Genomic DNA, 25,258 nt, shown 5'->3' on the forward strand with positions numbered 1-25,258 from the left:
GTCTGCCTCTTGATGCACCAATTGTCCAGATTCGCTTGCCGGGGTTGGTGCGTTGGTGTGAGAGCCCGAGCCGAGCGGGAGGGATTGGCGGCGATTGGTGGCCGGTTGTGATGAGAGCGATGCAGCCGCAGCGTCACAGTGCACGTGGGTGACTGCACCAGCAAATAACGACTGCTGAACCTGGGGACGGATGCAACAAGCCCAAAAATGGAAGCGAGGACCAGGAGGATCGAGATTCCAGATGGAATCAGGGATACGTGCCAATCCAGAGGATGCAAGATGCAGGGTGGACGGATGCAACGCAACGCAACGCAACCCAGCCCGCAGGTATGCAAGATGAAAAGACGCAAATCCTCCTTCCAACGACCAGCGCAGAAAAGAACAAGAGAGTGGAAAATATTAACGAGTAATAAAAAAGGTATAAGCGACAGAAGTCTCAATCCCGCCACGTGGGAAGAAGAAAAAGAAGAAAAAGAAGGAAAAAAAGGAAAAAAAGGGTTGGGTCGAAAAGAAGACGAGAAAGACAAGTCGGAGACGGGGGCAAAAGGCCGCAGGCTTGGGCGACACTGGCGTGCAGGTGTGTGGGTGGTTGCAGAGAAGACTCCCAGAGCTCTCTGAACTTTTTGCTGCTGGCTTGATGATGTGATTTGTGACGTCTCGACTTGTCTTTTGTGTCTCGTTTTGTCCCCCCGCGGAGAGAGTGGGTGGCGGAAAACCCGGAATGGGGAATTGGACGCAACGAAAGAATGTATGAGGTGTACCTGCAACTCCCTTCTCCTCCTCTCTCGCCGATGGGAGGAACGGCTTTATACTAGCTGCTAGCTGCGAGCAGACCTGTAACTGGGAGGCTGTATCCAAACGTCGTCCCCCTTTCCCTGGCCGTGCCTTGTCATGTTGCTGCTCTCCCTTCCTGCTCCTGTCGATCTAGTGTTAGAGACAAGTCTCCCCTCCCCGTCTTACAGCATGGATTGAATCTGCTAAGCTACCACCTAAGCCTAGTACGCGCCGCGGCGCCCGCCAACGCAGCTTCTGGCCGCTGCCGCTGGGGTTGCAGCGTCGGGTTCTGGGGGGCATCCCATCCGTTCGGCTCCACGGTTTTGCAACGGCTTTTTGACGTCGCAGGGGCGCCAATCTGGTTTAGCGGCCTTGGTGCCCTGGCCGTGTCAGGGATTGCTTCAGAAACCTCGCTGTCTGATTACGCGCTTTATGCACGAGGAAAAAAGCCATTGCTGTGAAAACGGTGGCAGCTGCATCTCTGCATATGCCTGGGTGAACTTGTATCCACATGGCGGATCTTACACGGGGGGCGTTGAGCAACCCAAATCTGAGATATCGTGAGAAGGCACCCACGGCCATGGTGCCCCCCTATCATGTCCATTGTTGTCTCTTTGCCCCCGAGCCTGGACGATGATGTGGCCCCGGCATCCCTCCATTTCACGTCCCCCATCTTGTCGGGGGGCCCAGATATCGATCGGTGCCATCTGGCAAAGACAATTTAGACAGGGCTGGCCGTCGTGGGTATCTGGTTATTACGGTGGGCCAGAACGGAAACCTCTGTGAAATACGGTGCCAGACCGATTGCGTACACGAGCGTCTTGCCTCTCACCTGAAGCAATCGGACATGCTTCCCCGACTTCGCGTGAAAAGCGGCATGGTCTAGATCAGAGATCTAACGCCGAGCGATGGGTAAGCTTGGGTTTGGGCAGCTGTGTCGTATCGGCTAGCTGTGACGTCGCATATCCTTCATCCTGGGGGGCCTGGGTCCCACAAGCACCACACGGGTGCGTGATAGGCTGGCTGCGAGGCTGCGTCAGAGTCGCATCAACGGGGTTTGGTGATTCCGAAGTCGAAACGCCGTGATACTGTGGCTTTTCGTCTCAACTCACCCCTGTCCCCCAATGATCGGGCTCTTGGCACAATAACACACCGCGTTGTGGCGTAGGGATGTTGCACGAGGGACGGAGACAGCTGCCGCACCTTCCTGGGTCAGGCTTGGGACGTTTCTGCGCGAATGGGGCTGGGTGATTGTGTATTGTCTGGCGGCTATCTCATACTTTGATTGTTGACTTTATTCCAAGCTTATCGACGCCGTTGAGCCAGCTGGAAATCATCTTTATGTCATCTGTTCGACCTTGGCATGTGTATTCGAGTGCTCGAGTGTCGATATTAGATAGGGCAATGCATTGTTGATACCCTGCTGCCTGAATTGCCTGGATTTTCCCATTCCTTTTCGCCACCTGCTGAACCGCATAGAAGCCATGTTGTTTGATGACAACCCCCCAAATTTCGAGGTTCAGATGAAACACCGCGTCGATTTCATGCCCCAGCTAAGGTCGTCCTAGCCTCTAGCATCTAGTCATGCCGCTAGCTGCTCCTCTGATTGGACGTATTGTTGTGGCCATGAACGTTCCCCTGGGAGGCATATCCGATTGCTGTTTGATCGTCTGATGCGTGACGACCACACCCTCTCCTTTACCATCCGCCCTGTTGTGATGCTGACTATGTTGTAGATAGGACGCGATGCATGAGTTGTCACAACATTCGCGGTTCAGATAACAGGACAGGACCAATACGCGCCTTGGCCGGCGGCATCAGTCTTATCACTCTGGCGCAGAAGTCGTTGAGTGGCTGCAACCCTAGAGAGCCGTTCATTTCCAGTAGAGGTCATCTGCCGTCTTAGCCGCTATGACGGAACGAATAAAGTCCTTCATACTCCGAGATTCATGGCTATCTCCTGCCATGGCGGTGTCAAGACCGGGTTGTTGGTGCTGGCAGCATATGCGCTGTCCCAGCTCCAGGACCTTGTTCCACTCATCGACAGTAAAGGAGCCTTCGCTCTCTGACAAGAGAAGCTCGTCCTGAGAGGTGAAACCCAGGACGTGGAGCGACCTAGCACGGTCTGCCTCCACCGCGGTTGGATCAACGATGACATCCGTGTTGTCATCGGGGATGGCAATGACAGTCGCTGCGGCGATGGCCTTGAGAGGGATCGCGGCAGTTAGAATTGCCAGGATGGCTGCGTGGAGCAACGCAGGAATAATGGGAAGGTTCTGTTATCGGGTATCAGCAGCCAATCAAACAAATTGTTAGTCTGGGCATCTCACCAGCGAAGCCTGGACCAGCTTGGTGTTGACATAGGCATTCTCTGGTGTTTCGGCCACCTGTAGGGTGATTTGGATCACGCATCTGGGATAGTTCCGCACAGGAATCAGCTGGCGGAAAGCAGCCTGCAATAGCGACTCAAGTTGCCGCTCCCGGGTTCCTATAAATGATGACGGTTAGAAAACCCTGGTCATCCCGCTGCTCTCGTTGAGTCTCTCACCTCCAACCCCTGCAGCAGGCCGCACGATGACATCCACCAGAGCCTCAAAGGCGTTCTCGTCTCGTCTTTGCGCCTCGACGGGGCCGTTGACGGCGGCGACTACGGAATAGCCGCCGTAGGAAAAAGTGGCAGAGCCATCGGCCTTGGGGAGATGCGACAGCTCAGCGGCTGGTTCAGCAGAGGGAGCCATTTCTGTGGTGGCTGTGATACGGGATGCTGTAATAAACAAGGCTGATAAAAATTTCGCCAGCTGGGAGGTTGTGACGTGAGAACCTTCAATGTAGTGTCCAGGGTAGCTTTTGCCCCGCGGTCCCCTAAAGTACAGAGGGTGGCGGCCCCTTCCAGTGGCGTTGGGGCGGTGGGTCCGTTCCGGCTGCAGGTGACTGCTCCGGGCCGCTGCTTCAAGCCATCGCATCGTGGCCCGGCAAGCTCTCGGACAAGCTTGACAGCTGCATCATCATATCGAATCTTCTACGCGATGGCCTCACCCGCTACTACACAGTCCGCACCCTCACAACCGGGGGCACCCGCGATCCCCAACCTCAAGGACAGGATCCCAAAGCTCGAACCTCGCAGGCGACGAACGACACAGTCGAATCCCACTCCCGTACCCAAGACTCCCAGTCTGCCCGCGCCACCCGACACGTCCGACTGGACCTACAAGATCCCCTCGCGCAGGATATTGTCAAGGAAAGACCACGAGCTGTTCCTGGAGTCCCCGACATACCAGCTGGTCACGGCCTGGGTCTTTGGCCTGGCGGAGGCTGTGGTTGATACACCGTGCTCGGCCGTTCGCGATGGCGATCTCAGCGACAAGGTCAAGACCATCTTGCACATTCTCGACGAGGCGGAGCAGCTCGTGTCCAAATCCCCTCCAAACGAACAGGGTGGCTCGCGTTTCGGAAACAAAGCCTTTCGTGGATTCCTCGACCTCGCCAAGGACAACAGCTCAGACTGGCACCGCCAGCTTGGCTTGGACAATGAGGATGCCCTCGCCGAGGTGTCCACATACTTCTGCCAATCCTTCGGTAACGGCAGCCGCATAGATTATGGTTCTGGCCACGAACTGAACTTTATGATCTGGCTTCTCAGTCTCTTCCAGCTGGGGCTGCTGCAAAAGTCTGACTTTAAGGCTATCGTTCTCCGCGTCTTCGTGCGGTACCTCGCCGTGATGCGAGTTGTCCAGATGACCTACTACCTGGAACCTGCTGGGTCCCATGGTGTCTGGGGACTTGACGACTATCAGTTCTTGCCGTTTCTCTTCGGCGCTGCACAGCTATTATACCACCCATTCATCACACCACGCGCCATCCACCAGGATCTCACCTTGGAAGAGTTTGGAGCCGACTTTATGTATTTGGGCCAAGTTAGCTTTGTGAACAGTACCAAGACAGTCAAGGGCCTTCGATGGCATAGTCCGATGCTCGACGACATATCGTCGGCAAAGTCGTGGACCAAGATTGATGGGGGCATGCGCCGAATGTTCGTGTCGGAAGTATTGGGCAAGCTGCCCGTCATGCAACACTTTCTCTTCGGGTCACTGGTGCCGGCGGCTGACGGTATGAGCGAGGAGGATGCTATTGGTGCTGCCGAAGAGGAAGCAGGACCTGAATCTTCCGACCCGCATACGGGACACGCACACGAGGGGAAGGGCTGGGGTGACTGCTGCGGCATCAAGGTACCGAGCAGTCTTGCAGCTGCTCAGGAGATGAAGAAAAGGGGCGTAGGGGAGAGCTTGCGGAGGATCCCATTTGACTAAGCGCTTTGTAAGGCCTTAGAGGTTCTCGAAGCTGGCAAGACAGGATGTTGTATTTACGTCACATGCAGCCCCTGTCACTGAAATAACGAGTCAAACACGAATTGCTACGAGTGACCTGTCCCAAAGCCCAATATATCGTTTTTAGTGACAAGGCGTAGTCAGTTGTGGTGTTCATCTTGGAAGGAGAGTAATGGTCGCCGAGTCCTGTACTGTTGGCAACTTCTCTGGCTTCTAGAATCTACGAACAAGAAAATTTATAGCAATACCATTCGATTTTATAGCAGGTTCGTGCCTCGGACAGATATGATTTGAATTTGAATTTGGGTTCTTACACGACGGAGCTCCATAACCAGAGTCATGTTCACTCAGAGCGAGTCAATAGAGAACGAACACATGCTTCGGCACGCGACATAAGAATGAATACGAGAATAGTACAGCAAGAATGCACGGCTCCAACCGGCTGAAATGAATATTTACGAGCCCGTATGTGCGGAATAGATGAGGGCGGCCGCTCGAAACAAGTCAGACCAATGAAGGAATGCAGCTGGGCGATGGGACGCTTGGGTCTAGGCCCCTAAGCCCTGTAGCCCGGCCCGTAACTGCGCCGTAGTCCCCTGTGACAGGCCCAAGTTTGGGGGATCTGTCGGCCGCCAGAGCTAACAAAGTGCCCGTCGTGTAGAAGCCCCTGATGGTTCAGGAAGGATTGGAAGGCTGAGCAGCCCCCAAGACAAGACCTGAGTTAACAAAGGCTTGCCTATGCCCTATGAGAATGTCTCCAAGTTCCCCAGGCGTCATATTAGAGACGCCTGTGGGTACACGAACCCCGCAGGCGCTTTGAGGAGAGGGAGGCTGAGTCGCCAATACGAGAGATTGACGCCCTTTTCGCGCCGCCATCTCCACTGTTGGCTCTCATGGCGTGGTGTTGCGAGTTCATCTGGACGATCCCGGGCACTCGCGCTCCTTCGTCGTTTCAGACGCCATTCCGAATCCATCTTGATGCGGTATATGACGGCCTCGTTTGCTGCCTTTAGTTTTCGTATCGAGTGAATGCTGCATTGATGCGAGGTGTATATGCAGTTGGTTGTTGTCACCCACCAACACTATAATTGCACACTTACACCGACTGCTCCTAGAGAATTCTGAGGAAGTAACCTTTAAATTCTACAGGGAGATTGAGTATCTCCTTATGTCTCTTCTGTTCTGTTGAAATATCCTCGACACCATGGTGTCCTTCGACTTGCGAGCTTTTGCTCGCCAACTTCGTGCCCTCATTTACAAGAACCTACTTATTGCCGTTGTCAGAAACCCCATCGGCTTCCTAGTTTCCATCTACGGAATCCCCATTGCCATTCTCGCCCTTCTCTCGTCCATCCCCTCGCTTCTCTCTTCCTCGAACGGGTTTGGGGTCGGAACTCCAGCACCGATCAAGAACCTCGCCGACACCATCACCGGGAAGCTCGTTATTGTTCAGCCTCGCAACATAGGGCCCGACGCCGTCCGTGTCATCAAGACCTTCACCGAGCCCCTGAGCAAGGACAGAATCCTGTTCCTCGATGACGAATCCTACTTAACGACAGTGTGCCTCGCGAACCTTCGAGGAGTCAGCGACTGTCATGCTGCTGTTACCTTCATCGACTCCCCCCTGACCACGGGCAAGATTGCGAACAGCCAGAGTACCAACCATACTTGGCAATACGCCATTCGCGCTGATCCCGCTCGCGATGACACCAAATTCGATGCCAAGACCCACAAGAGCGATCAAGAGAACTTATACCTTCCCCTTCAACTCGCAATCAACAATGCCATCACCAACTCGACCATTATCCCCGAGGTCTTCATGTTCACCCCGGAGACGCAGGAAGAGCAGGACCGGGAGCACCGGCAGTCTTCTGTCTTGCTCATCGGACAGGTCTATGTGTTTGCTCTCTTCGCCTGCTACTTCGTCATCATCTACCGCTTCACTGGCCTCATTACCACGGAGCGAGAGTCTGGCATGTCCCAGCTGGTTGATGCAATGGGCGGTGGCAGTGCCACGGCCGCCAGGGTATTGGCCTGGCTGATTATATTTGATATACTCTGTGTACCCTGCTTCGTCGTCTTCGGCGTGCTCTATGGGCAACTCATGTTCCCATTAGCTAGCCTTAGCATCATCATCGGCTGGCAGATTCTCCTTGGTCTGGCTGTGAACAGCTGTACCGTCTTTGCTGCAGCCTTCTTTACCAAGTCTCGTGTCTCAGCCATTTACGTTATGGGAATGTTCCTTCTTCTATCTGTCGCCGGACAGCTCTACAGCTTTCAACTCCACCCTCTACCCCAAAGAGTCGGTACCCTTCTCCTGTCGCTCTTCTTCCCAAGCTCCAACCATGTCTTCTTTACGCAGCAGATGTGCCTCTGGGAACTCAACGACACCAGACCCGACCTGAACAAGATCCCGCCCGCTGATTTTGGAATCAACTCGGAGTCCTACAACGTCACCCAGGCTACGATGCTTGGGTTTCTTGCCGTACAAATCATCGTGTACCCCATTGGCGCTATGATAGTCGAACACCTCATGCACGGCATTGAGTTCCGAAAGAGAACGTTTGGGAGGAGCGCTGCAGCCGCCCCGGGGGTTGTCGCTGCTACCTTTGACCTCAAGAAGCGATTTGTTCCCAGCTTCTTGGAGCGTATGTTCTGCTGTGGGAAGAGGCGTTCTGTGACGGCCGTGGATGGAGTCAGTATTGAAGGACACAGGGGCCAAATCCTATGTCTTGTGGGACCAAATGGATCAGGCAAGACTACCACTCTACACATGATATCTGGCTTCATCACACCCACCGAAGGATCTGTGAGGCTTGATGCCCTGCCTTCCCAAATCGGCATATGTCCACAGAGGAACACCCTGTGGGACGAGCTCACTGTCTTGGAGCATGTCCGCCTCTGGAACCAAATCAAAGCAGGGCGAGAGACACCCCAGGAACTGGATGAGCTTATCAAAGCTTGTGATCTGGACCACAAGCGCAACAGCAAGTCAAAGACCCTTAGTGGCGGCCAGAAGCGAAAGCTGCAACTGGCATGCATGTTTGTTGGCGACTCAACTGTGTGTCTTATTGACGAGTGCACGTCCGGCCTGGATCCCCTTTCTCGCCGAGTCATCTGGGAGATCCTCCTACAGCAGCGCTCGAAACGCAGCATCATCTTCACCACGCACTTCCTCGACGAGGTCGACGTTCTCGCCGATCACATTGTCATCTTGTCCAAGGGCAAAGTGAAGTGTCAAGGAGCTGCCGCAGAGCTCAAGAACCTCTACGGCGGTGGTTACAAGGTCCTTGCCCCGTTGGCCGCTTGCAGACTGGATCTCGGGTATCCCGCACTTGTACACCAAGATCAACTTGTCTATACGACCCCTGACTCCCGCTCAGCCGCTGAGCTCTGTGCTATCCTGGCCTCAGTGGGCGTGACGGATGTTTCCATCTCGGGCCCTCAAGTTGAGGATGTCTTCCTCAATGTGGCCGACGAACCGGAGCTGGAGCCTACCAAGAGCCACATGGCGGCAGTCGAACCAGATTTTGAGATGACCCCTGGCGAAGCAACTTCATTCTGGGACCAAGTCGGAGTCCTTATGAGGAAGCGATTGACCGTGCTTAGGAGGTTCTGGTGGCCGTACCTTTACGTGCTGGTCCTGCCTCTCGTCATCACCCCTAACTTCAAGAACCTTCTAAAGGAGTATAAACAGCCATCATGCGCGGCCATCACACCACAGCTTTACCCTCCCACGGCCCCTATATTAATGTGGTCCGAAACTTGCGTTGAATATGGCTGCGATAGGATTGCCGTGGCTCCAAGGTCCGCAAACAAGACTCTCTACGACATGGTCAAGGCCGACTATCAAGAAGTGGCCGAGGTTGTCCCTGCGCTTTACGAGGGCTTCCCCGTTGTTCTCGACGATCGTCAGGCCTTCCTTGACTTTATTGCTAAGAACAGGACGACTGGACCCGGTGGAGTCTTTACTGGATCTGAAACTGAAGCACCTGTACTGGCCTACCGCTTGAACGCGTTCGGCAGTCAAACCGGAGCCATAATGATTAGCCTGTGGAGTCAGATGAACAGCAGCGTGGAAATCATTGCGTCTCAGGAGGGCTTTGCCGCAACTCGTCGTGTAAGAACACTACTGTCGCTACATGTATAGTGTTGTAGACTGACATTTCTAGGACGCGAACAATATTGGAGTAATCTATGTTGTCTTCTTTACGCTCCTACAGGCGATTTATCCCGCTGCCTTTGTACTCTACCCTGCCATTGAGAAGGCTAGAAAAGTTCGGGCTTTGGAATATGCAAACGGAGTACGTCGCGGCCCTCTTTGGGTAGCTTACGGATTGTTCGACTTTATGTTCGTTCTCGCCATTTCGGTGGGAGTGACGGCAATTATCAGCACCCAATTGACATGGAACGGACCTATCTGGGTCATGTTCCCGATCCTGGCGTTGTATGGTCTAGCAGCAATCCTCCTCGGCTACGTCGTCTCACACTTCGTCTCCGGGCCTCTCAAGTCCTTCCTCGCGGTGGCTGGAGTGAGCGTGCTTATGTATGGAATTGCAGCCATATCGTTTGCTGTAAGTATCCTGTTGCTTCTAGAAAGCACTGCGTGCTAACAGAAACAGGTGGGCTCCGGGTTTTCCGATGCGGCCCAGATGGACAAGCTGACGCTTGGAATCGCCTTTGGTGTCTATCTTATCCTCCCTATTGGAAATGTCTTCAGGGCTCTTCTCATCGGCCTCAACGTGCTCGAGGTGGGTTGCAAAGACGGAGAGCATACGCCAGCAGCATCAATCTATGGTTACGGCGGCCCGATTTTGTACCTCGTTCTCCAGGTTATTGTTCTGCTCGCTATCATCATCTGGATCGAGGGCGACCTTGCTTTGTTCCACCGAAAAGGGACTAAGACTACGATGTTTGTCGACTCGGAGAAAAGTCCGAGTGCCGTGACAAGCAGCGAAGTCAAGGAAGAGGAGACTAGAGCCGAGAACACGGACTCAGATCTCCTCCGAGCTCTTCACTTGAGCAAGGCGTTCGGATCCAACCAGGCTGTTGACGACGTGACCTTTGGACTGCCAGAGAGCGACGTGATGGCTCTCATTGGCCCCAACGGTGCTGGAAAGTCAACACTCGTCAACCTCATCCAATCTGAGTTAGCAGCAGACAATGGAAAGGTTCTGCTTCGTGGCGAGAATGCTAGGACGCGCTCTGCGCAGAAATACCTAGGAGGTAAGATGGATGATTATACTCTTGTCTAGGAGTTATATGCTGACAAAATGGCAGTCTGTCCGCAATATGATGCGCTTGACTTGATGAACACCCAGGAGCACTTGTCCTTCTATGCTCGAATCAAGGGTATCAAGGATGTCAAAGCCAACGTTAACCATGTCATGAACCGACTCAACCTGACTCCCCACGCCCAGACACTGGCTTCGAAGCTATCTGGCGGAAACAAGAGGAAGCTGAGTCTAGCAATTGCGCTGATGGGCAAGCCGCCGGTGCTGGTGCTCGACGAGCCCACCTCCGCTATGGACGCCGTCGCCAAGCGAGCGTTCTGGAAGATCATCCAGGAGATCGCACCGAACCGTTCCCTACTCCTTACTGTAAGGACCACAAGTGTTAATTTAATGAACTATATGAACTGACTCACGGGAACAGACGCACAGCATGGAGGAAGCCGATACGCTTGCCACTCGCACCGCCATCATCTCCAGACGCCTCCTCGCCGTCGGCACCACGCAAGCCCTTCGCAAGCGCTACAGCAATGTTTACTACGTAAACCTCCTCCTTGAAACAGCCCCTAACTCAACACCCGATGAGATGGACAACGTGCGACATTGGGTCCTTGACCACCTCCCTGGTGCGCAACTCGAACGCGATATGTTGGGTGGCCAAGTACGCTTCACCATCCCCGGCAACAGCCCAGTGGCCGGCGTTATCGGGCTCTTTGAACGAGGGAAGCAGGAAATGGGTATAGAGTATTACTCGATCGGCGGAGCTACGCTTGAGAGGGTCTTCCTGAGCGTTGTACGGGAGAACAACGTCCAAGAAGAAGATGGCAAGGACAAGGGAGGGGTTTGGAGTTGGTTACGACGGTGAGGTTGGCAAGGGAGTGTTATGGCTGTAGTAAAGTAGGGATGCTCTCGAGAATTCTCATTTGTCTTTCACATGTATTATTGAACAGCGTTGGTTGCAAATTTCTTAGACCCGACGAAGAAAATGCACCTTTGTGAGACCCAGACGCTCGACTACTATCTTCTCCGTAGAACAGCCATGTCGGGACCGACAAAACAATCCCGATACTTGCATGACACGATAATGATCAACCAAGCACCAAGTTATTTGCCTTTGCGACATGCACAAGACTCGATGTCCAGGGACGCCACAGTCACGTCACGGAATACAACGGAGGGAGTAAACTTAATGGACATCAATTCGCTGCAGGCTTGCTCGGGATTAACTCTTGCCTGCAGGACCTATCTTTCGGTTGGCGGAATGCACCATGCATCCTGCGCTTATAATAACACAGATCCTCCACCATGCACCATGGCCGGGAAAAAAAAGACTGTTACTCCGCGCTTAAGTCAACCATGTTCGTTCGGTGCCGTCATCGCACAGTTTGAAGATCATCAGCGCGTCCCAGATACCTAAAAAGCAATACAGGACGCCGTCAATGGTCGTGTGAATCATCGAGTTGAAAAAAAGACAACCAACCGCCCTCGGAGGTATCTTGACAAACATTTGAAAATGAAAATAGACCATATATCACCTGGCCAAGGAGCAGGGCCAAGAAGAATACCAACAAGACGTTGATGAACAGAGCCAAGTGAGAGACGAGGAAATTTGAGAAACAAAGTATCCTCGCAGCTTTACTGCAAATTAAGTGGTTGCATTGGCATGGGGCCTGTCTCGTCAGGGTCGTGAGAATGTAACAGAGGCTGACGAAGGCGATTCGCCACATGGATGTCGATGAGCATCTCCACCAGGGCCTCAGCGTCTTGGTGAACATCTGCCAACTCGGACTTGCTTGAGCCAACGCCCATCATATTGCCGTCAGCTCTGGGTTTCCGGTAAGCTGCAAAGACGATACCTCGATCGCTCTGTTTCACTTTCGGTGAAGAAGTGGAGTTGCTAGAGACGATCGAACCAGTTCTCGAGTACTGGCCTGTGTAAAAGGCACAAGCGTACCCACGGGCGAACTCGTCGCTTCGCGCCTCCTGGTTCCGATACTCGATCCAACCTCCCGAGCGGAGGATCTTCCCATGCACACCAGCTGAGATTTGGAAAGGAGACTTGACGTTGTGAAGTCCATATGCAGCTAGCAAACGGCCCGTCATACCCCTCGAAGGCTTGGCAGAGAAGTCTGAGTCGAAGGAAGCAGTGTCCTCCTCTGGTCCCGACGTTGGAGGCCCGGAGACATCAGGCCAAAGGTTGACGACATAAACCAGATCGAAGTTGTACCGTTGGGCAATCCTTGCAGCCTCAAATGCGGCAGCCGTGGCAGGGCGGCTGGCGTATGGTGGTGTAAGTGTGAGGAGAGATTGGCGCTGGCGCGGTGAAATAGTCGGCGCCAGCGTAGAAGGAGGAGAGTGATCCGGCTCTGAAGACATGGTAGGACTATCTGGGCTTATCTCCGCGATATCGTCGTCGCTCAGATTGAGAAAGTCAATGACATCGGGTTCTCTCAAGGTCGAGCTGCTCGGTGACCCCCTGCTGGTTGAGAGCGATAGGCTGGATTGACTCAAAGTCCTCCGTAGTGGAGGTTGCTCCAAACACTCGTGAAGTTGGCGGTGAATATCCTGATACACCGCTTTGTTCAGAATGTCGATGGATCTTGATTCTCTCAGTTGGGAGTCTAGGACCGGAGAGAGCTCGGGAGAAGGGCCGGGAGTGGGTAGGGCGCCGTGTGGAAGTTCTGGGAGTTTCTTGTTTCGGAAATATCGAGGGCAGCGAAAGTCATCGTCCTCAAGATCTGAGGCTGGAGGAGTGTCCAGTCTAGTCGGGCCAATTTCTGTCTTCCGTGGGGAGCAAGATCGAGGGCTGCGCTGTCCAGAGAGCTCAAAAGATGGCATTTGGTTGGATGTTGACGATGCTGGTGAAATCTCCCCTTTGCGGATTGGAGGCTGCGGAAACTGGAAGTCTTCAAAACCATCGAGCAGGTTTTGTCCCTGAAGATACCTGAGCGAGGACGTCCTGATGGGCGAGTATTGCAACCGATACGAGTCTGAGGAGTACGTCGAGCTTTGCGCCTTAATGGATCCCATCCGGTGAGGCGAATGCACATCTGCCACCGAAGGAGATCGAATAGAGCCGGGTTGTTTAACTATGACTTCTTCTCGGGCAGCCATACGTGTGGCTTTGGGGCGAATGAAGGAGGGAGAAGGGAACTGGGGTTCGGTGGTGGAGAAGCTGGTGGTGATGATGGGCTCAATAGAGTCGGCCGTGACGGTCGACACCTTTCTCTTGGCGAAGAACCGCTCTAGGCGATCAAACCCGTTGGCCATCTTGAGTGATTGTAAGATCGTAGTGACAAGAAACGACGTTGCGCAGGGTGTCTGATGAGTTTGTGTAAGCGCGAAAATCCATGAAAGGCCCAGGTGTGCGAGCGAAGAGCATCTGCATGCTGACGTACCGAGGAAAGCGTGATAAGTTGACGAAGTTGGAATGGTGAGGTCGGGGTGAGGTGCAAGTGAAGTTGGGGTGAATCAGATCTGGGGGGGTTTTCGGATTGCGAGAACAATATCAAGACGGATTTTGGAGACTGGCACGAGCCAGTTTTGGAAGAGATCGGGAGTGATTGTATCAGAGAATGGCGAGACCAGCGCACAGGAACCAGGAGCTTGTGGCTTTGATCGCGAAGTCGTACTCAGTGACCTCGACCTGCCCACCAACGGCGGAGAAGGAGGGAGGCACGAGGGGAGAGTTGCACGAGATGGTGGATCGAGGACTGTAGATTGTGTCGAAATGTCTGTATGAGGATATCTCGGGTCCTGCGTCGCGTTGTGCGGTGCTGCACTGTGTGGTGTCGTGCGGTGCTGTGTCGTGCTTCGTGTTATGCCGGCCTGTGTTGATGTTGAGGTTGTGGATGCGGATGCGGATGCGGTTGCAGGTATAAGTGAAAGGGAGTGTAGCGCGCCGCCTGGTGCGAGGTGTGCGGGCAGTTGCAGTTGCAGTGACTGGCAGCTGGAGTGGCCAGTGAGGCAGGTGCAGGTGCCGAGTGAGTGAGGAGCGAGTGAGAGTGATGGAGGGTTGCACAGGAAAGGAAGGAAGCAATCACGGTGATGGACGACGGTGACCTTCTCCGACGGAAATCGCAACTACCTCTACACAATGAAGGAAGGAGAAGAAGCCAGGTCAGGTATGTTGGAATTTCGCGCAAAGCACTGCCATCAACAGAAACAGAAACAGAACAGCGTCTTCTTTCAGATCCGACTCACTCGTTCCCCGGGGGCCCAAGGGACCCTTTAAGCATCGTCTGGGGAGGAATGCCACTGCCATTGCCGCGTGCCGAGACGTTGGACAGAGACGACTGTGGCTGCTGCGGGAGCAGGGATGACAACGTCCTCGGACTTCTCAAGATCCCACTGGATCCCCTTTGCGGCACAACTACGTAGTGAGTTAGTGTACTCCGTACGTCCTCCCTGAATTGCTTTGTCTCCATGTCTCGCAGGCTCTCTGGACTCGACCGAGACATGCACGCCACCACCACCAGTGCGGCGTGCCCAGCGGATGGACACACCCCGGCCAAGACTCCCAGACTCCCAGGAGGACAATCTCGCCCAGCCCAGCCCAGTGTCCAACGTGTGCGCCACAGCACGCTCACTGCTACCTCGCAACGAGATACGTTGCCAGGGTGCAGCAGAGTGATCTCGGTCTGGTCTCTTGTCCAGCTTGCCCGGTCTCCGTGTCACTCGGTAGCTTGCTCACTCCTGCTCGCCGCCTCGATTGTCCCTCCTCTCAATGGCGGCCCGGCTAATGCTGAACGTAGGGAGAGAGTACGGAGTACGGATTACGGAGTACGTATGCAATCAGAAGCGAACGCAGCTAGCAGATGCCCGCCCCCAGCTCGCAAGTGTGTTGCGTTCGTGGGATGGCGCGCTGGCCAGAAGCATGGTTCCGCACTTTTGGTGTTCGGTCCGTGGCTCGGGGTAGTGAACCGCCTACCCGCCGTTCCCCTCCACTGCAAGGAGCCCAGCTGGTCCGGCCCCAGAAGTCGCCCAGGCCGTGGCTTGTTTCCTCCCCACGATCCCTTGGCCTGTCACCAAGCCGCCAGTGGACGGATGGCTTGCTTTTGGCTTCTTTGCAGCGTACACCATCCTGCCTATAGCGTGGTCGCTAGGGTCGTCGCCAGGGCTAGTCGATGTCATCCAGTGTCGGAGCCCGTCGGTGCCAAAGGCGATGGATGCATCGAGTGGACTCGCCGATGAGACCAATGCATCGCTTACCATCACGGTCTACCAGAGGCAACACCCGAGCATTCCTTCTGTTGGTGGGGACACGAAGGCCATTTGCCTTTTAGACTGCTCTCGGATGCGATGCTCTCGAATGCAATGCTCTCGTCAGGCTCACCGTGGCCATCAGCCGTCTTCGTCTCCTTGTCTAGCCAACGTGTATACACGGGCCCAACACCCACCACACGCTGGGCTTTCGAGTGTCTTCGATGGACATAATCCCCCGGGATTGAGTGTCAGCAACTTGTGCTACTGTGTCAAGGGAAAAAGCAATACCCAGTATTGGCTGCTTATGAGAACCGTGCCCACCATGCGCGGTACAGTAGTCCCTAGGTGCTCCCTCCAGCTGGTGCCCCCTCCAGCTGGTGCTGCGGCTCCGATCCACACCTAACTGATCAGTCACCCCTCGTTGCCTTAGTTGCCATCAGTGACCAACCAGCCTACGAAGCTATCGCCTACACCAAGACATTTTTTCTTGATTGCCGCGCGAACGCATCATGTTCTCAACTTCCTTTGGTTCGGGATCTCCGCGACGGTGATGACGTGGTTGCACTTCACCCTACCATGGCATCACGATGCGACACCATTTCCACACTTAGTCGTACCTGCACCCTCTTCTAGAGTGAGCACGAGACTAAAGTAGTACTGGGTGAAGTTGCGGTTCCCAGGAAACGCCCCCCCCCCCCCCCCCCCCCCCGGCTGGTTCTCACCCACACCAGCTTGGCCCAGCATTCAACGGCTTGAGGCAACCAAGGATAGGCAGACTGGCTCTGTGCCCAACCAAGGGGTCCTAAAAGCAAGGCCATCATCAGTTAGCTTGCGAGGGATATGTCACTTACATGCGTCCAGCACGGGAGGGGAACCCTAGCTTGTGAGACGGCCTAGACCCAGGACACATCGGTCGGATGAGGTAGCAAGCCTCCCGCCAAACTGTAGGTTGGCCTCTGCCGTGTCAGAACGCCCTCAGGGCCGGGACTCATACGTCCTACCCAACCCTGTCCAACCCTAATCTGGATGTAAAGCTTTGACTGAGCGGCAATCTCATCGTCGATCTGTTAGTTCATTTCCCAAATCTGCCCTTCTCCAGCCGGGCTGTCCCAGCCTCCGGGGCGCACAGGCACTACTCAAGCCTCCTAGTGGCCCGTTTCGGCGATCATTGCTAGGAGCAGCCCCCAATCCCTGCGAACATCGCCGTAGGGCGTTCGTTCGTACATCCGGCCCTTGTACTAAAAAGAATTCATACAGGATGGGTGGGAGTGGTGGGTAAAAGAGTCGAGGCCCGGATAATAGTGCGGACGGAAGTTGATGAACCTTGGAGGTAGAGGAATCCATCCTGTCACTATGCTCAACCGGCCTCCTATAACGAGATGAAACGGCTACAGCCAAACCTACATGCACTTCGTCCTATGGGCACGAGACATGTCATCAAACCTGTCTGATTGCATTTGGTCTATCCCGATTTCCCCTGTCGCACGTTTCAGAGCTATTCACGATACGAGATGGAATACATGGCTAGCTTGGCCGAGTCTGTCTGTCATCATGAAATGCGGACAGTCATCCGCCTCGCCTAAGTGGCGTTCGGTGCTGTTGAGAAATATCAACAACACCAGGGCAGTGTGCCCTCCTCCGCAGACGGGCTTTTGATCAGTCCCTTTGACTCCCTGGCTCCTCCAACTCCACCAAACCCTAAAGGTGGTGGATATCATATTGCTTCTTTGGATTCCCATAGCTCATCCTATTGGTCATAGCCAGGGGCCAAGTGCATTGCCCCGCTTCCATGGATTCTTTTTTTGACAGCTCAGCTTTTGACCAGGCACATGTCCCTCTATTATGATGAGCTTGGCCACTTTCTTACTACTGATCCCCTCTTTACTTCCTCTCTGTGCCTATCGGAGGCAATGCCCTTCCCGGGTACTGCGCCCCGCTTATGGTGGCGATGCTGCAAGTTGTCGCACGCGGTGATGGTACATAGTCCGCCTAGACTTGTCATCTGCCATTCGTACATGATCGCATCGCCATGTACCCAGCAGACGGACGCCGGAAGTTGGCAAATGCATTCGCGGGCACACACACACGCACGCATACGCAACACATACATGCGTATATACAGATCCCCGCGACAGCCTTCAAGAGCCATTGTGATCCAGTTTAAGCTGCAGCCCAGCTCTCGACTATTCTCGTCTGTCAACAGGCGGGCCCTCTTGGGCGATAGCTCGGTGTGTCTAGTCTCTAAGCTCACAACTCTCTTACCCTACCCTGCCCTAGTCACCCCGAAAGCCATCACTTCTCAGATCTCACATACTACGTCAGGCCTTGTCTTGTCTCCTACCCTACCTGAACCAAGTTTTCTTGCATCCTTCCACATCTGGTCTAAGCTACGAGCTATGGTGGATCTTAGCCTCTGAGACAGACTGCGTGGCGACCCTGCCAGTCGGCTTAGAGCAGTGCATTTCATTGCTCCAGCGCATTTCATTGCTCGAGAGCTTCTCGCTTTGCTTTTTCATCATACGATCTCTGACCAAGAGAATGCCTGTCCGCCTGGGTAGCCATCGACGGAGGGCTATTGACGTCTCAGGCCTGGACCTGACCGTTGCGGACTACAAGTGGCAACGACCGATACAGAGTCCGCCTTGTGCATCGCGCCGATCGAACGCATGGCCCTGCGGTGGCCTTCCCATTTTCGGATCCCCTTGCCTTTTGCCTCCGGTTAGTTTCGCGCGTGCTGGTCGTTTTTCAGGTGACACAAACTGTCCACACCAGACAGATCCGAGGAACACAATTCAAACAAGCAATCAGAACCTGTCGATCGTCTTTTCCCCTCAGGTGTATTGTGTGCTTTTCTAAGCGAGTGTTGCATCTTCGAAACCTCCCTCAGCCGCCTGGCTCCGATGCGCATCCCTAATGTTTCTCACTGCTAGACCAGCTGTTCTCTCCCCTCGATCCTTGCCCTTAGGTCCCCCGGCTCCTTGCCACCCGGATCTGAAGTGATGCTGTGCTTTTGCCTTGAATGATCCTTGTGCTACCAGGCATCTTTGCATTGTACCCACTCGGTTCCTCTCCATCAGTCGCGGCCAACAGTGGCTCCCGGCTCCCGGCTCCCGGCTGCCTGCCGTGGGACTCTGACGCGAGACATGCACTGAGAGAGCAAACGCCATATTCTTGCTTTCTCAGGATGCATCACCAATGGATATGGGATGAGGCACCTCTTGCCCTGGCCAGTTTCAGGGTTCCACCTCTTGGGACAGTTGATTGTCGTACCGAGAGACTAGATGCGATCAGACCCCTCAAACTGGCGGCTTCATCCCCGTCGTCACTGACCAGTCACATAATCCAGGTGAGCCAACGGTTTGTCGAAACGAGGGATACGCCATCGCGCTCGTCTACGCCCGCAACTGGTGCCCTGGATGGACATTGTTGCAACGGCCAAGGCATTGAGCATCCTCAAACAAGCCCAATTCAATATTCCACTTCGGCGCTGCGTCACCCCGACTGAGTCTCTGTCGCGTCTTCTTACAATGACGCCGGGCGCCCTTCCTCCCTTGCCATCATCCTGCTTCATCTCGCCCCCCTTGTTCGCTTTCCGTCAAAATCCATTGGCTCTGCTTATGCGGACCGGGCCCCTGCAACTCGAGACATGCTGAATCTTGCGAGGTTGGTTACACCAGGACGATGCTCCAGGGCAGCCGTGACTGGGGGGGCTGCGGCCATCACGCCTCGGGAGCTTGCCTGACCCGCTGCCCGCTGCAGCTGCAGCTGCGTGCTTGATCGGGTCCTCTCCGTAGTGGCTACTTAGATGTTGGGGTCTTTGCAGGTGAGTGGGGTTCGAAGACCTGCTAAGTGGGTTGGATTGCGATCCAGATCAACTGTGAGGCTGGCTTCAACAGAGATTGACCACGTTCTCGTGTCTTTGCATCGGGAGCTAGAGCAGGCAGGCCAAGATTTGGGTCGCATCACAGTCGGGTCGGCTCTTCTCGTCAACTCACGGCCTGCCCTCCCTCCAGGCTCCATGTGGGAGGCTGTATTGGGACTTGGGGCAAGCCTCGTGTGCTCTCATCACAGTCCTTTATATTGTTTACTTCTGGACCCAGGTGTGGCGCATCTCGCGCCGCCAAATCCCCATCTTTAACGATAGTTCTGCCGCAAAGGCTCCATTGAGGCGTACTAAGGTGGGTAGGAAGTTTAACAACTTCCCAAGGTATAGGTACACATCGGCCTACAGTATCATACAGTGCGTAGGGCGATGTCTTCCAATACATACCTACCTGATCGGCCCCTCAGATCTTGATTATTGAGTACTTAGGTAATGTACTAAGTTCATTTCTTATTTCTAAAAGTGAGGGTTTATTGCTATTGCTTAACTTAGGTAGTCGATCGGTCGCAGATTGTGCTGTGCGGGGGCTGTCCTGATGATTGAAATTGTCAAACTTCCTGCGCCAGCCTTCGTACACAATACATCCAGAGCGGTCCTCTTTCATCCTGCAGCTAGCTCCTCTACTGCAAGGTTCATCCCTCTCTCTTCGCTGCACGTTGAGACGGTTGTAGCCGGGCCACGTTGATATGGAGCCGCTATCCTCTGAAGCGCGCTGTGGCTGGCAGCTTTATTGCTTTTAGATGCTTCTGGGCATCGCATTACGGTGTTTTGACGGTGGGCCTCGTGGGTCTGGAATAGAGACAGCGCGCGTGGGCGGCAGTGGCTTGCTTGCATGTTAAAAAACGAGGCTTCCACGCGAGACGACGGCTCCATCGGCCATGAGGGGTGCAGCTCATGCTCAGTTATAGGTTCTGGATGTCCATTTAGCGAGATGGCTTCTTGGCGTGCTCCCTTACTTGTTTCCTGTTGCGTTCAGGGAACCTCGCTCAACGTCAAGACGCTCCCAGACTCGTCATATCCTGTGTTCAAGGTGTCGATCCCTCTCGGGCAAGAACATGGCCTCTGGAAGATTGTTACTAACACTTATGTTAACTATGTGCTAACTGCCTAATACACAAGGCAAGGCAACATCCTTCAGTAGAAGCACACTCCATTTTGGTCACAGCTGGTATTCAATTCGTGTAATCGTAAGCATTCCCTTCAGCAGCGTGAGGCTGGCTACAGCCTAGAAGCAGCAGCATCCTCGTCAACCTCGCCAAACAAGTTCATAAACGCCGTGTGTACCTCATCCGTCAAATCGCTGGCTTGGAGACTCCGCCCCTTCTTCGCAAAGGCCAAGCGGGAACACTCCTAGTCGATTATCAGTATGTCGTGCGCAATTGACGTGCTTTGGTAGTAGATAGTCGTTGTTTCCAACTGAAGTGATGAGAAAGATGGAGTAAGACTCACCTTTGTAATGGCACTTCCAGCGAATGCTGCGAGTCCAATCGTCTCATGCTCGCCAAGGGGATTCTCACCCACATCCCACAGACGGTCTAAGTAGGCTTTCCTCCATCCCAGGAAAGTAGCCACGGCGCCGGTCAGCGTATCCCCTTGTCCGCCGCTCCTCTTCTTGCCACCCATAAGATCCACCGTCAGAGTTATCTCGCCGTTGGAGATGTAATCTTTGCCGCCCTTCTGTATAATCGTCACGCCCTGCAGCGCCTTGGACAGCGCTTCGACCTTGGCTGTCTCTCCAGCGTCCTCCTGGACCTCCAATCGCAGCGCCTCGCACAGCCGGCCGAACTCGACGATGTTCGGCGTCAACACCGCACCTGTGTAGCCCATCACCAACCCAGGGTCCTTCTGCACGACCAGCAAAGCGTCGGCGTCGAGGACCATGGGTATGTTACGGTCGCGGGCGGCGCGGATGACCCGTGCCACCGTGGCTTGCATGAGGGGATCGCGGCCGAGGCCTGGGCCGACGACGAGGACGTGGAGACGCGGAAGCATGTCGATGACCTTGCCGGAGATGTGCTCGGGGTCGCTCTCGGGATCTTTCGAGAGCGTCGAGTGCGTCGGGATCGGGGCGGAGGCAAACTGGCTCGGGGAAGACGTCTGGCGCATCAGAGGATGGACCATGAGGTTCGGTGAGTAGGACTTGATAACGGCGGCGGCGGCGGGTGTGCAGATGACATGGGACTACGTCTGGTGAGCGACATGGCGAACAACCCGCGCTGAAGCGATTCAGCTCTCTTCTGCAGCAAGCACACTCACCATATCACATCCCAGCCTCGCACTCGCCATGGCGGAAAAGTACGGTGCGCCGGTATAGTCCTCGCTGCCTCCAATAACCGCCACCCGTCCCAGCTGGCCTGCGCGCGTCAGTCCACGGCGTCGTCACACTCCGGGGACAAGCACCTCACGAACCCTTATGGAACCGCTCCAGCATCGGCGGGACCATCCGTTGAGCGCGGGCGAGAATGTCCTTTGTTGCGACAGACATGTTGGGCAGCGCACCGTCAGTCGACATGGCAGTGACGTAGCGAAGGACGCTGGGCGGCGAGGGATGAGAGAGTTGGAGGCGAGAGGTGGTGGTGGGGAGTGGGGTGATGGAGGGGGACGATAGTTTCGGATGAAGAAGGAATTGAGCACCAACAAGCAAAAGAGGAGCCCAGAAGATGCACTGAAATGTCGCGGGGTTATATATCTAGCATCAACAAACCATGAGGTAACAGAAGGGTCATTAATGATGTGAGCCATGGCGGAGAAGCAGGTTCATGATGTCACAGCTACCTAGGGAAGCTTCAGGGGACGGGTAGCTGACGCCACGGCCGACATCGCTCCACCTCAGAACTTTGTTTAAATGCAATTATCACGTTAAGAGCAGAGCCTCATAAGGACGTTGTGTTGTTAAAAGTGTGTCACAGATTTTGTGAACAAAAGGAATCGAGGGCGTTCATTGAGTTTTGTGCTCTATTTTACAAGTGGCAATACGACAGGCGAATCTCCCTCAACTCATCCTGTCGCTCCCCGTCAGGCGCAACCCCTCGACTATTCCCTCCGCAAGAGAGAAAAACAACTACAGTACTTCGGTATAGACAGCAGCATCCCCAAAAGCCCCCGTTATGCCCCGCGCATGATGCTTTTGATTATGATTTAACCCAAGAAGCTCTTGACGAAGGTCTGGGTAACGTCACGGAGCTTGGCCTCGGTCTCCTTGCTAAGGGCACCCTCCTTGTCGATGGTGGCAAGGAGCTCAGTCTCGTTGGTCTTGAGGTGGGCAAGGAAGTCAGACTCCCACGTGAGAATCTTGTCGACGGGGACGGTATCGAGGAAACCGTTAACACCGGCGAAGATAAGGGGAACCATCTCGTTGACGGCCATAGGGGAGTACTGCTTCTGCTTGAGGAGCTCGGTCAGACGCTCACCACGGTTGAGGGTCTGCTTGGTAGCGGCATCAAGATCGGAACCGAACTGAGCGAAGGCGGCGACCTCACGGTACTGGGCCAAGAACAGCTTCAGGGAACCAGCGACCTGCTTCATGGCCTTGACCTGGGCAGCGGAACCGACACGAGAGACGGAAAGACCGACGTTGATGGCAGGTCGGATACCCTTGTAGAAGAGCTCGGCCTCCAAGAAGATCTGACCATCAGTGATGGAAATAACGTTGGTGGGAATGTAGGCGGAGACATCACCACCCTGGGTCTCAATGATGGGAAGAGCAGTCATAGAACCACCACCAAGCTTGATGTTCATCTTGGCAGCACGCTCGAGGAGACGAGAGTGGAGGTAGAAAACATCACCGGGGTAAGCCTCACGACCGGGGGGTCGACGGAGGAGCAGAGACATCTGGCGGTAAGCAACGGCCTGCTTGGACAGATCGTCGTAGATGACGAGCGCGTGCTTGCCATTGTCTCTGAACCATTCCGAAATGGTCGCGCCTAGGTTGAAGATAGTTAGAAATTGTCTGGACGTTGTATGAAATTTTGTAAAGCGTGACGAGTCTGGATACGGCATAGGTGCCACAAAAATGGTGTTGTGAGATGAGAGCTGCTATGCGCTTGTAGCAGCCCCCTTCCTGATGTGCTTCTTGGAATTGAGATGCTTGGTAAGGTGACCCGTGCGGTTGAAGGAGAAGGTGAACACAAGGAAAGGACGAAAATAATGGACAAGTCTTACCAGTGAAGGGAGCGAGGTACTGAAGAGGAGCAGCCTCGGAGGCGGTGGCAGCGACGACGATGGAGTACTTCATGGCGTCGTTCTCCTCGAGGGTCTTGACGAGCTGGGCGACGGTGGATCGCTTCTGGCCGACGGCAACGTAGACGCAGTAAAGCTTCTTGGTCTCGTCGTTGCCGCTGTTCCATCGCTTCTGGTTGAGGATGGTGTCGAGAGCAACGGCAGTCTTGCCAGTCTGACGATCACCAATGATCAGCTCACGCTGACCACGGCCGATGGGAACCATGGCGTCGATGGACTTGAGACCGGTCTGGACGGGCTCGTTGACGGACTGGCGAGGCAGAATGCCGGGAGCCTTGAGCTGGGCACGTCGTCGCTCGGTGGTCTTGATGGGACCCTTGCCATCAATGGGGTTACCGAGAGCGTCGACGACACGGCCAAGCATCTCAGCGCCGACGGGAATGTCGACCTTTGGTTGTTGGTTAGTCTTGATGTTGATGTATTTGGTTTGCAATGCAGGTGAAACTTACAATCTGACCGGTACGCTTGACGGTCTCACCCTCCTTGACGAGACGATCGGAACCAAACAGCACAACACCGACCTGGCCGGCCTCGAGGTTCATGCACATGCCCTTGACGCCGGAGGCGAACCTATAGCTCGTTAGCTTTGACGTGAACCGTGATGCTCCAATTTTCGCTCGTAACATACTCGACAAGCTCCTCAGCCTGGACGTTGGCCATACCGTGCACACGGGCGATACCATCACTAGAAAGCCAGGGTCAGTTTAATTGATCTCCAATTGTGTTCCCAGAGCCCCCTTGATGGATGAGCTGGCTGGAAGGCCAGCTTGTCCGGGCATTCTCAAAGCTCCACATACCCGACGGAGAGGACACGACCAGTCTCGGCAAGGTTGGCCTCCTCCTGGACACCGCGAATTCGCTGCTCAAGGATGGAAGAAACCTCGGTGGGAGAGGCCTTGGCGTCGGAGGCGTAGGATCGCAGAGCGTTGATGGTTGCGGGTGCGGCATTTCGAGTCTGAGGCGAAAAGAGTTAGCCGAAGCCCGAAAATCCCACGACCAGATGAGCAGCGACAACGGCGACAAACAGCTCGAAAAAGCTCATTGGATGACCCGGATGACGATCCAACTACTCAATTGAGCTCCCTCGATGGTTTGCTGATGGATGCACGTTGTTTTGGGGCCGTGGTTGATGACCGATGGCCGCGAGGCGGATTCGGGGCTCGGGAGCAACACTTACCGCGGCGACTCTGCCAGCAGCAGAGACGGCGCCGACGGCGCGCGTCGACTGTCGGAGAGCGTTCCGGAACATATTAAGAGAGGTACGGGAGGTTTTGGAGATGAAAGGAGAGCAATTGCAACAAGGTGCAATTGGAGGGAGGGGAGATTGGGGAGTGTGGTGCTGCCTTTGCAGGAGAGCAAATGGAGATTTTTGAGAGAGGACAGTGATGGCGAGCAGAGTCTGTCTGAGGGAGAAAGTGGGTCTCCGATGGTCCAACCGCCCAATCAGGGCCTACTGCGCGGTTTTGCCTGGAACTCCCGAGGCAGCCTTAACAATTTATTAGCTTATTGTTAGCCGCTCCATTTCGGACCTTCATTTCGTCCGCCGAGGACACGTCCGATGCCGCATTTTGTCGACCCTGACGAAGTTTTGCGGTGACGAG

At 54.6% G+C, this 25,258-nt stretch overlaps 6 protein-coding genes across 6 annotated transcripts; 2 read left to right on the forward strand and 4 right to left on the reverse strand.

Moving 5' to 3' along the window:
• Window positions 1-2,648: 2,648 nt before the first annotated feature.
• On the reverse strand, window positions 2,649-3,512 carry BGZ61DRAFT_525179 (ribosomal protein S5 domain 2-type protein; the record flags this gene model as incomplete). The annotated part of the gene is made up of 3 exons (XM_046252718.1): window positions 2,649-3,050; window positions 3,105-3,262; window positions 3,323-3,512. 3 exons carry the CDS (start codon window positions 3,510-3,512, stop codon window positions 2,649-2,651), a joined length of 750 nt encoding a protein of 249 aa, XP_046111758.1.
• A 250-nt stretch (window positions 3,513-3,762) lies between these two features.
• On the forward strand, window positions 3,763-5,360 carry BGZ61DRAFT_437372 (uncharacterized protein). Its single transcript, XM_046244118.1, has one exon. The coding sequence runs from the start codon at window positions 3,801-3,803 to the stop codon at window positions 5,079-5,081; it is 1,281 nt and encodes a 426-aa protein (XP_046111759.1). The 5' UTR covers window positions 3,763-3,800; the 3' UTR covers window positions 5,082-5,360.
• A 943-nt stretch (window positions 5,361-6,303) lies between these two features.
• On the forward strand, window positions 6,304-11,195 carry BGZ61DRAFT_338055 (uncharacterized protein; the record flags this gene model as incomplete). Its single annotated transcript, XM_046239090.1, has 6 exons — window positions 6,304-7,205; window positions 7,272-9,219; window positions 9,272-9,673; window positions 9,722-10,325; window positions 10,380-10,699; window positions 10,755-11,195. 6 exons carry the CDS (start codon window positions 6,304-6,306, stop codon window positions 11,193-11,195), a joined length of 4,617 nt encoding a protein of 1,538 aa, XP_046111760.1.
• A 661-nt stretch (window positions 11,196-11,856) lies between these two features.
• Window positions 11,857-13,913, reverse strand: BGZ61DRAFT_6157 (uncharacterized protein). The gene is made up of 2 exons (XM_046256917.1): window positions 13,729-13,913; window positions 11,857-13,651 (listed from the first exon to the last, which is right to left on the reverse strand). Exon 2 carries the CDS (start codon window positions 13,598-13,600, stop codon window positions 11,966-11,968), a length of 1,635 nt encoding a protein of 544 aa, XP_046111761.1. The 5' UTR covers window positions 13,601-13,651; window positions 13,729-13,913; the 3' UTR covers window positions 11,857-11,965.
• A 6,723-nt stretch (window positions 13,914-20,636) lies between these two features.
• Window positions 20,637-21,903, reverse strand: BGZ61DRAFT_470469 (H-hydrate dehydratase; the record flags this gene model as incomplete). Its single annotated transcript, XM_046248080.1, has 4 exons — window positions 20,637-20,768; window positions 20,868-21,599; window positions 21,675-21,772; window positions 21,828-21,903. The coding sequence occupies 4 exons, from the start codon at window positions 21,901-21,903 to the stop codon at window positions 20,637-20,639; spliced, it is 1,038 nt and encodes a 345-aa protein (XP_046111762.1).
• A 375-nt stretch (window positions 21,904-22,278) lies between these two features.
• BGZ61DRAFT_437381 (P-loop containing nucleoside triphosphate hydrolase protein) lies at window positions 22,279-25,007 on the reverse strand. Its single transcript, XM_046244119.1, has 6 exons — window positions 24,835-25,007; window positions 24,455-24,612; window positions 24,286-24,342; window positions 24,107-24,227; window positions 23,580-24,045; window positions 22,279-23,341 (listed from the first exon to the last, which is right to left on the reverse strand). Exons 1-6 carry the CDS (start codon window positions 24,904-24,906, stop codon window positions 22,557-22,559), a joined length of 1,659 nt encoding a protein of 552 aa, XP_046111763.1. The 5' UTR covers window positions 24,907-25,007; the 3' UTR covers window positions 22,279-22,556.
• Between the last annotated feature and the right edge of the window lie 251 nt (window positions 25,008-25,258).

The sequence above is a fragment of the Ilyonectria robusta genome, assembly GCF_021365365.1.
Source record: "Ilyonectria robusta strain PMI_751 chromosome Unknown BGZ61scaffold_1, whole genome shotgun sequence".
NCBI classification, from domain to species: Eukaryota; Fungi; Ascomycota; class Sordariomycetes; order Hypocreales; family Nectriaceae; genus Ilyonectria; species Ilyonectria robusta.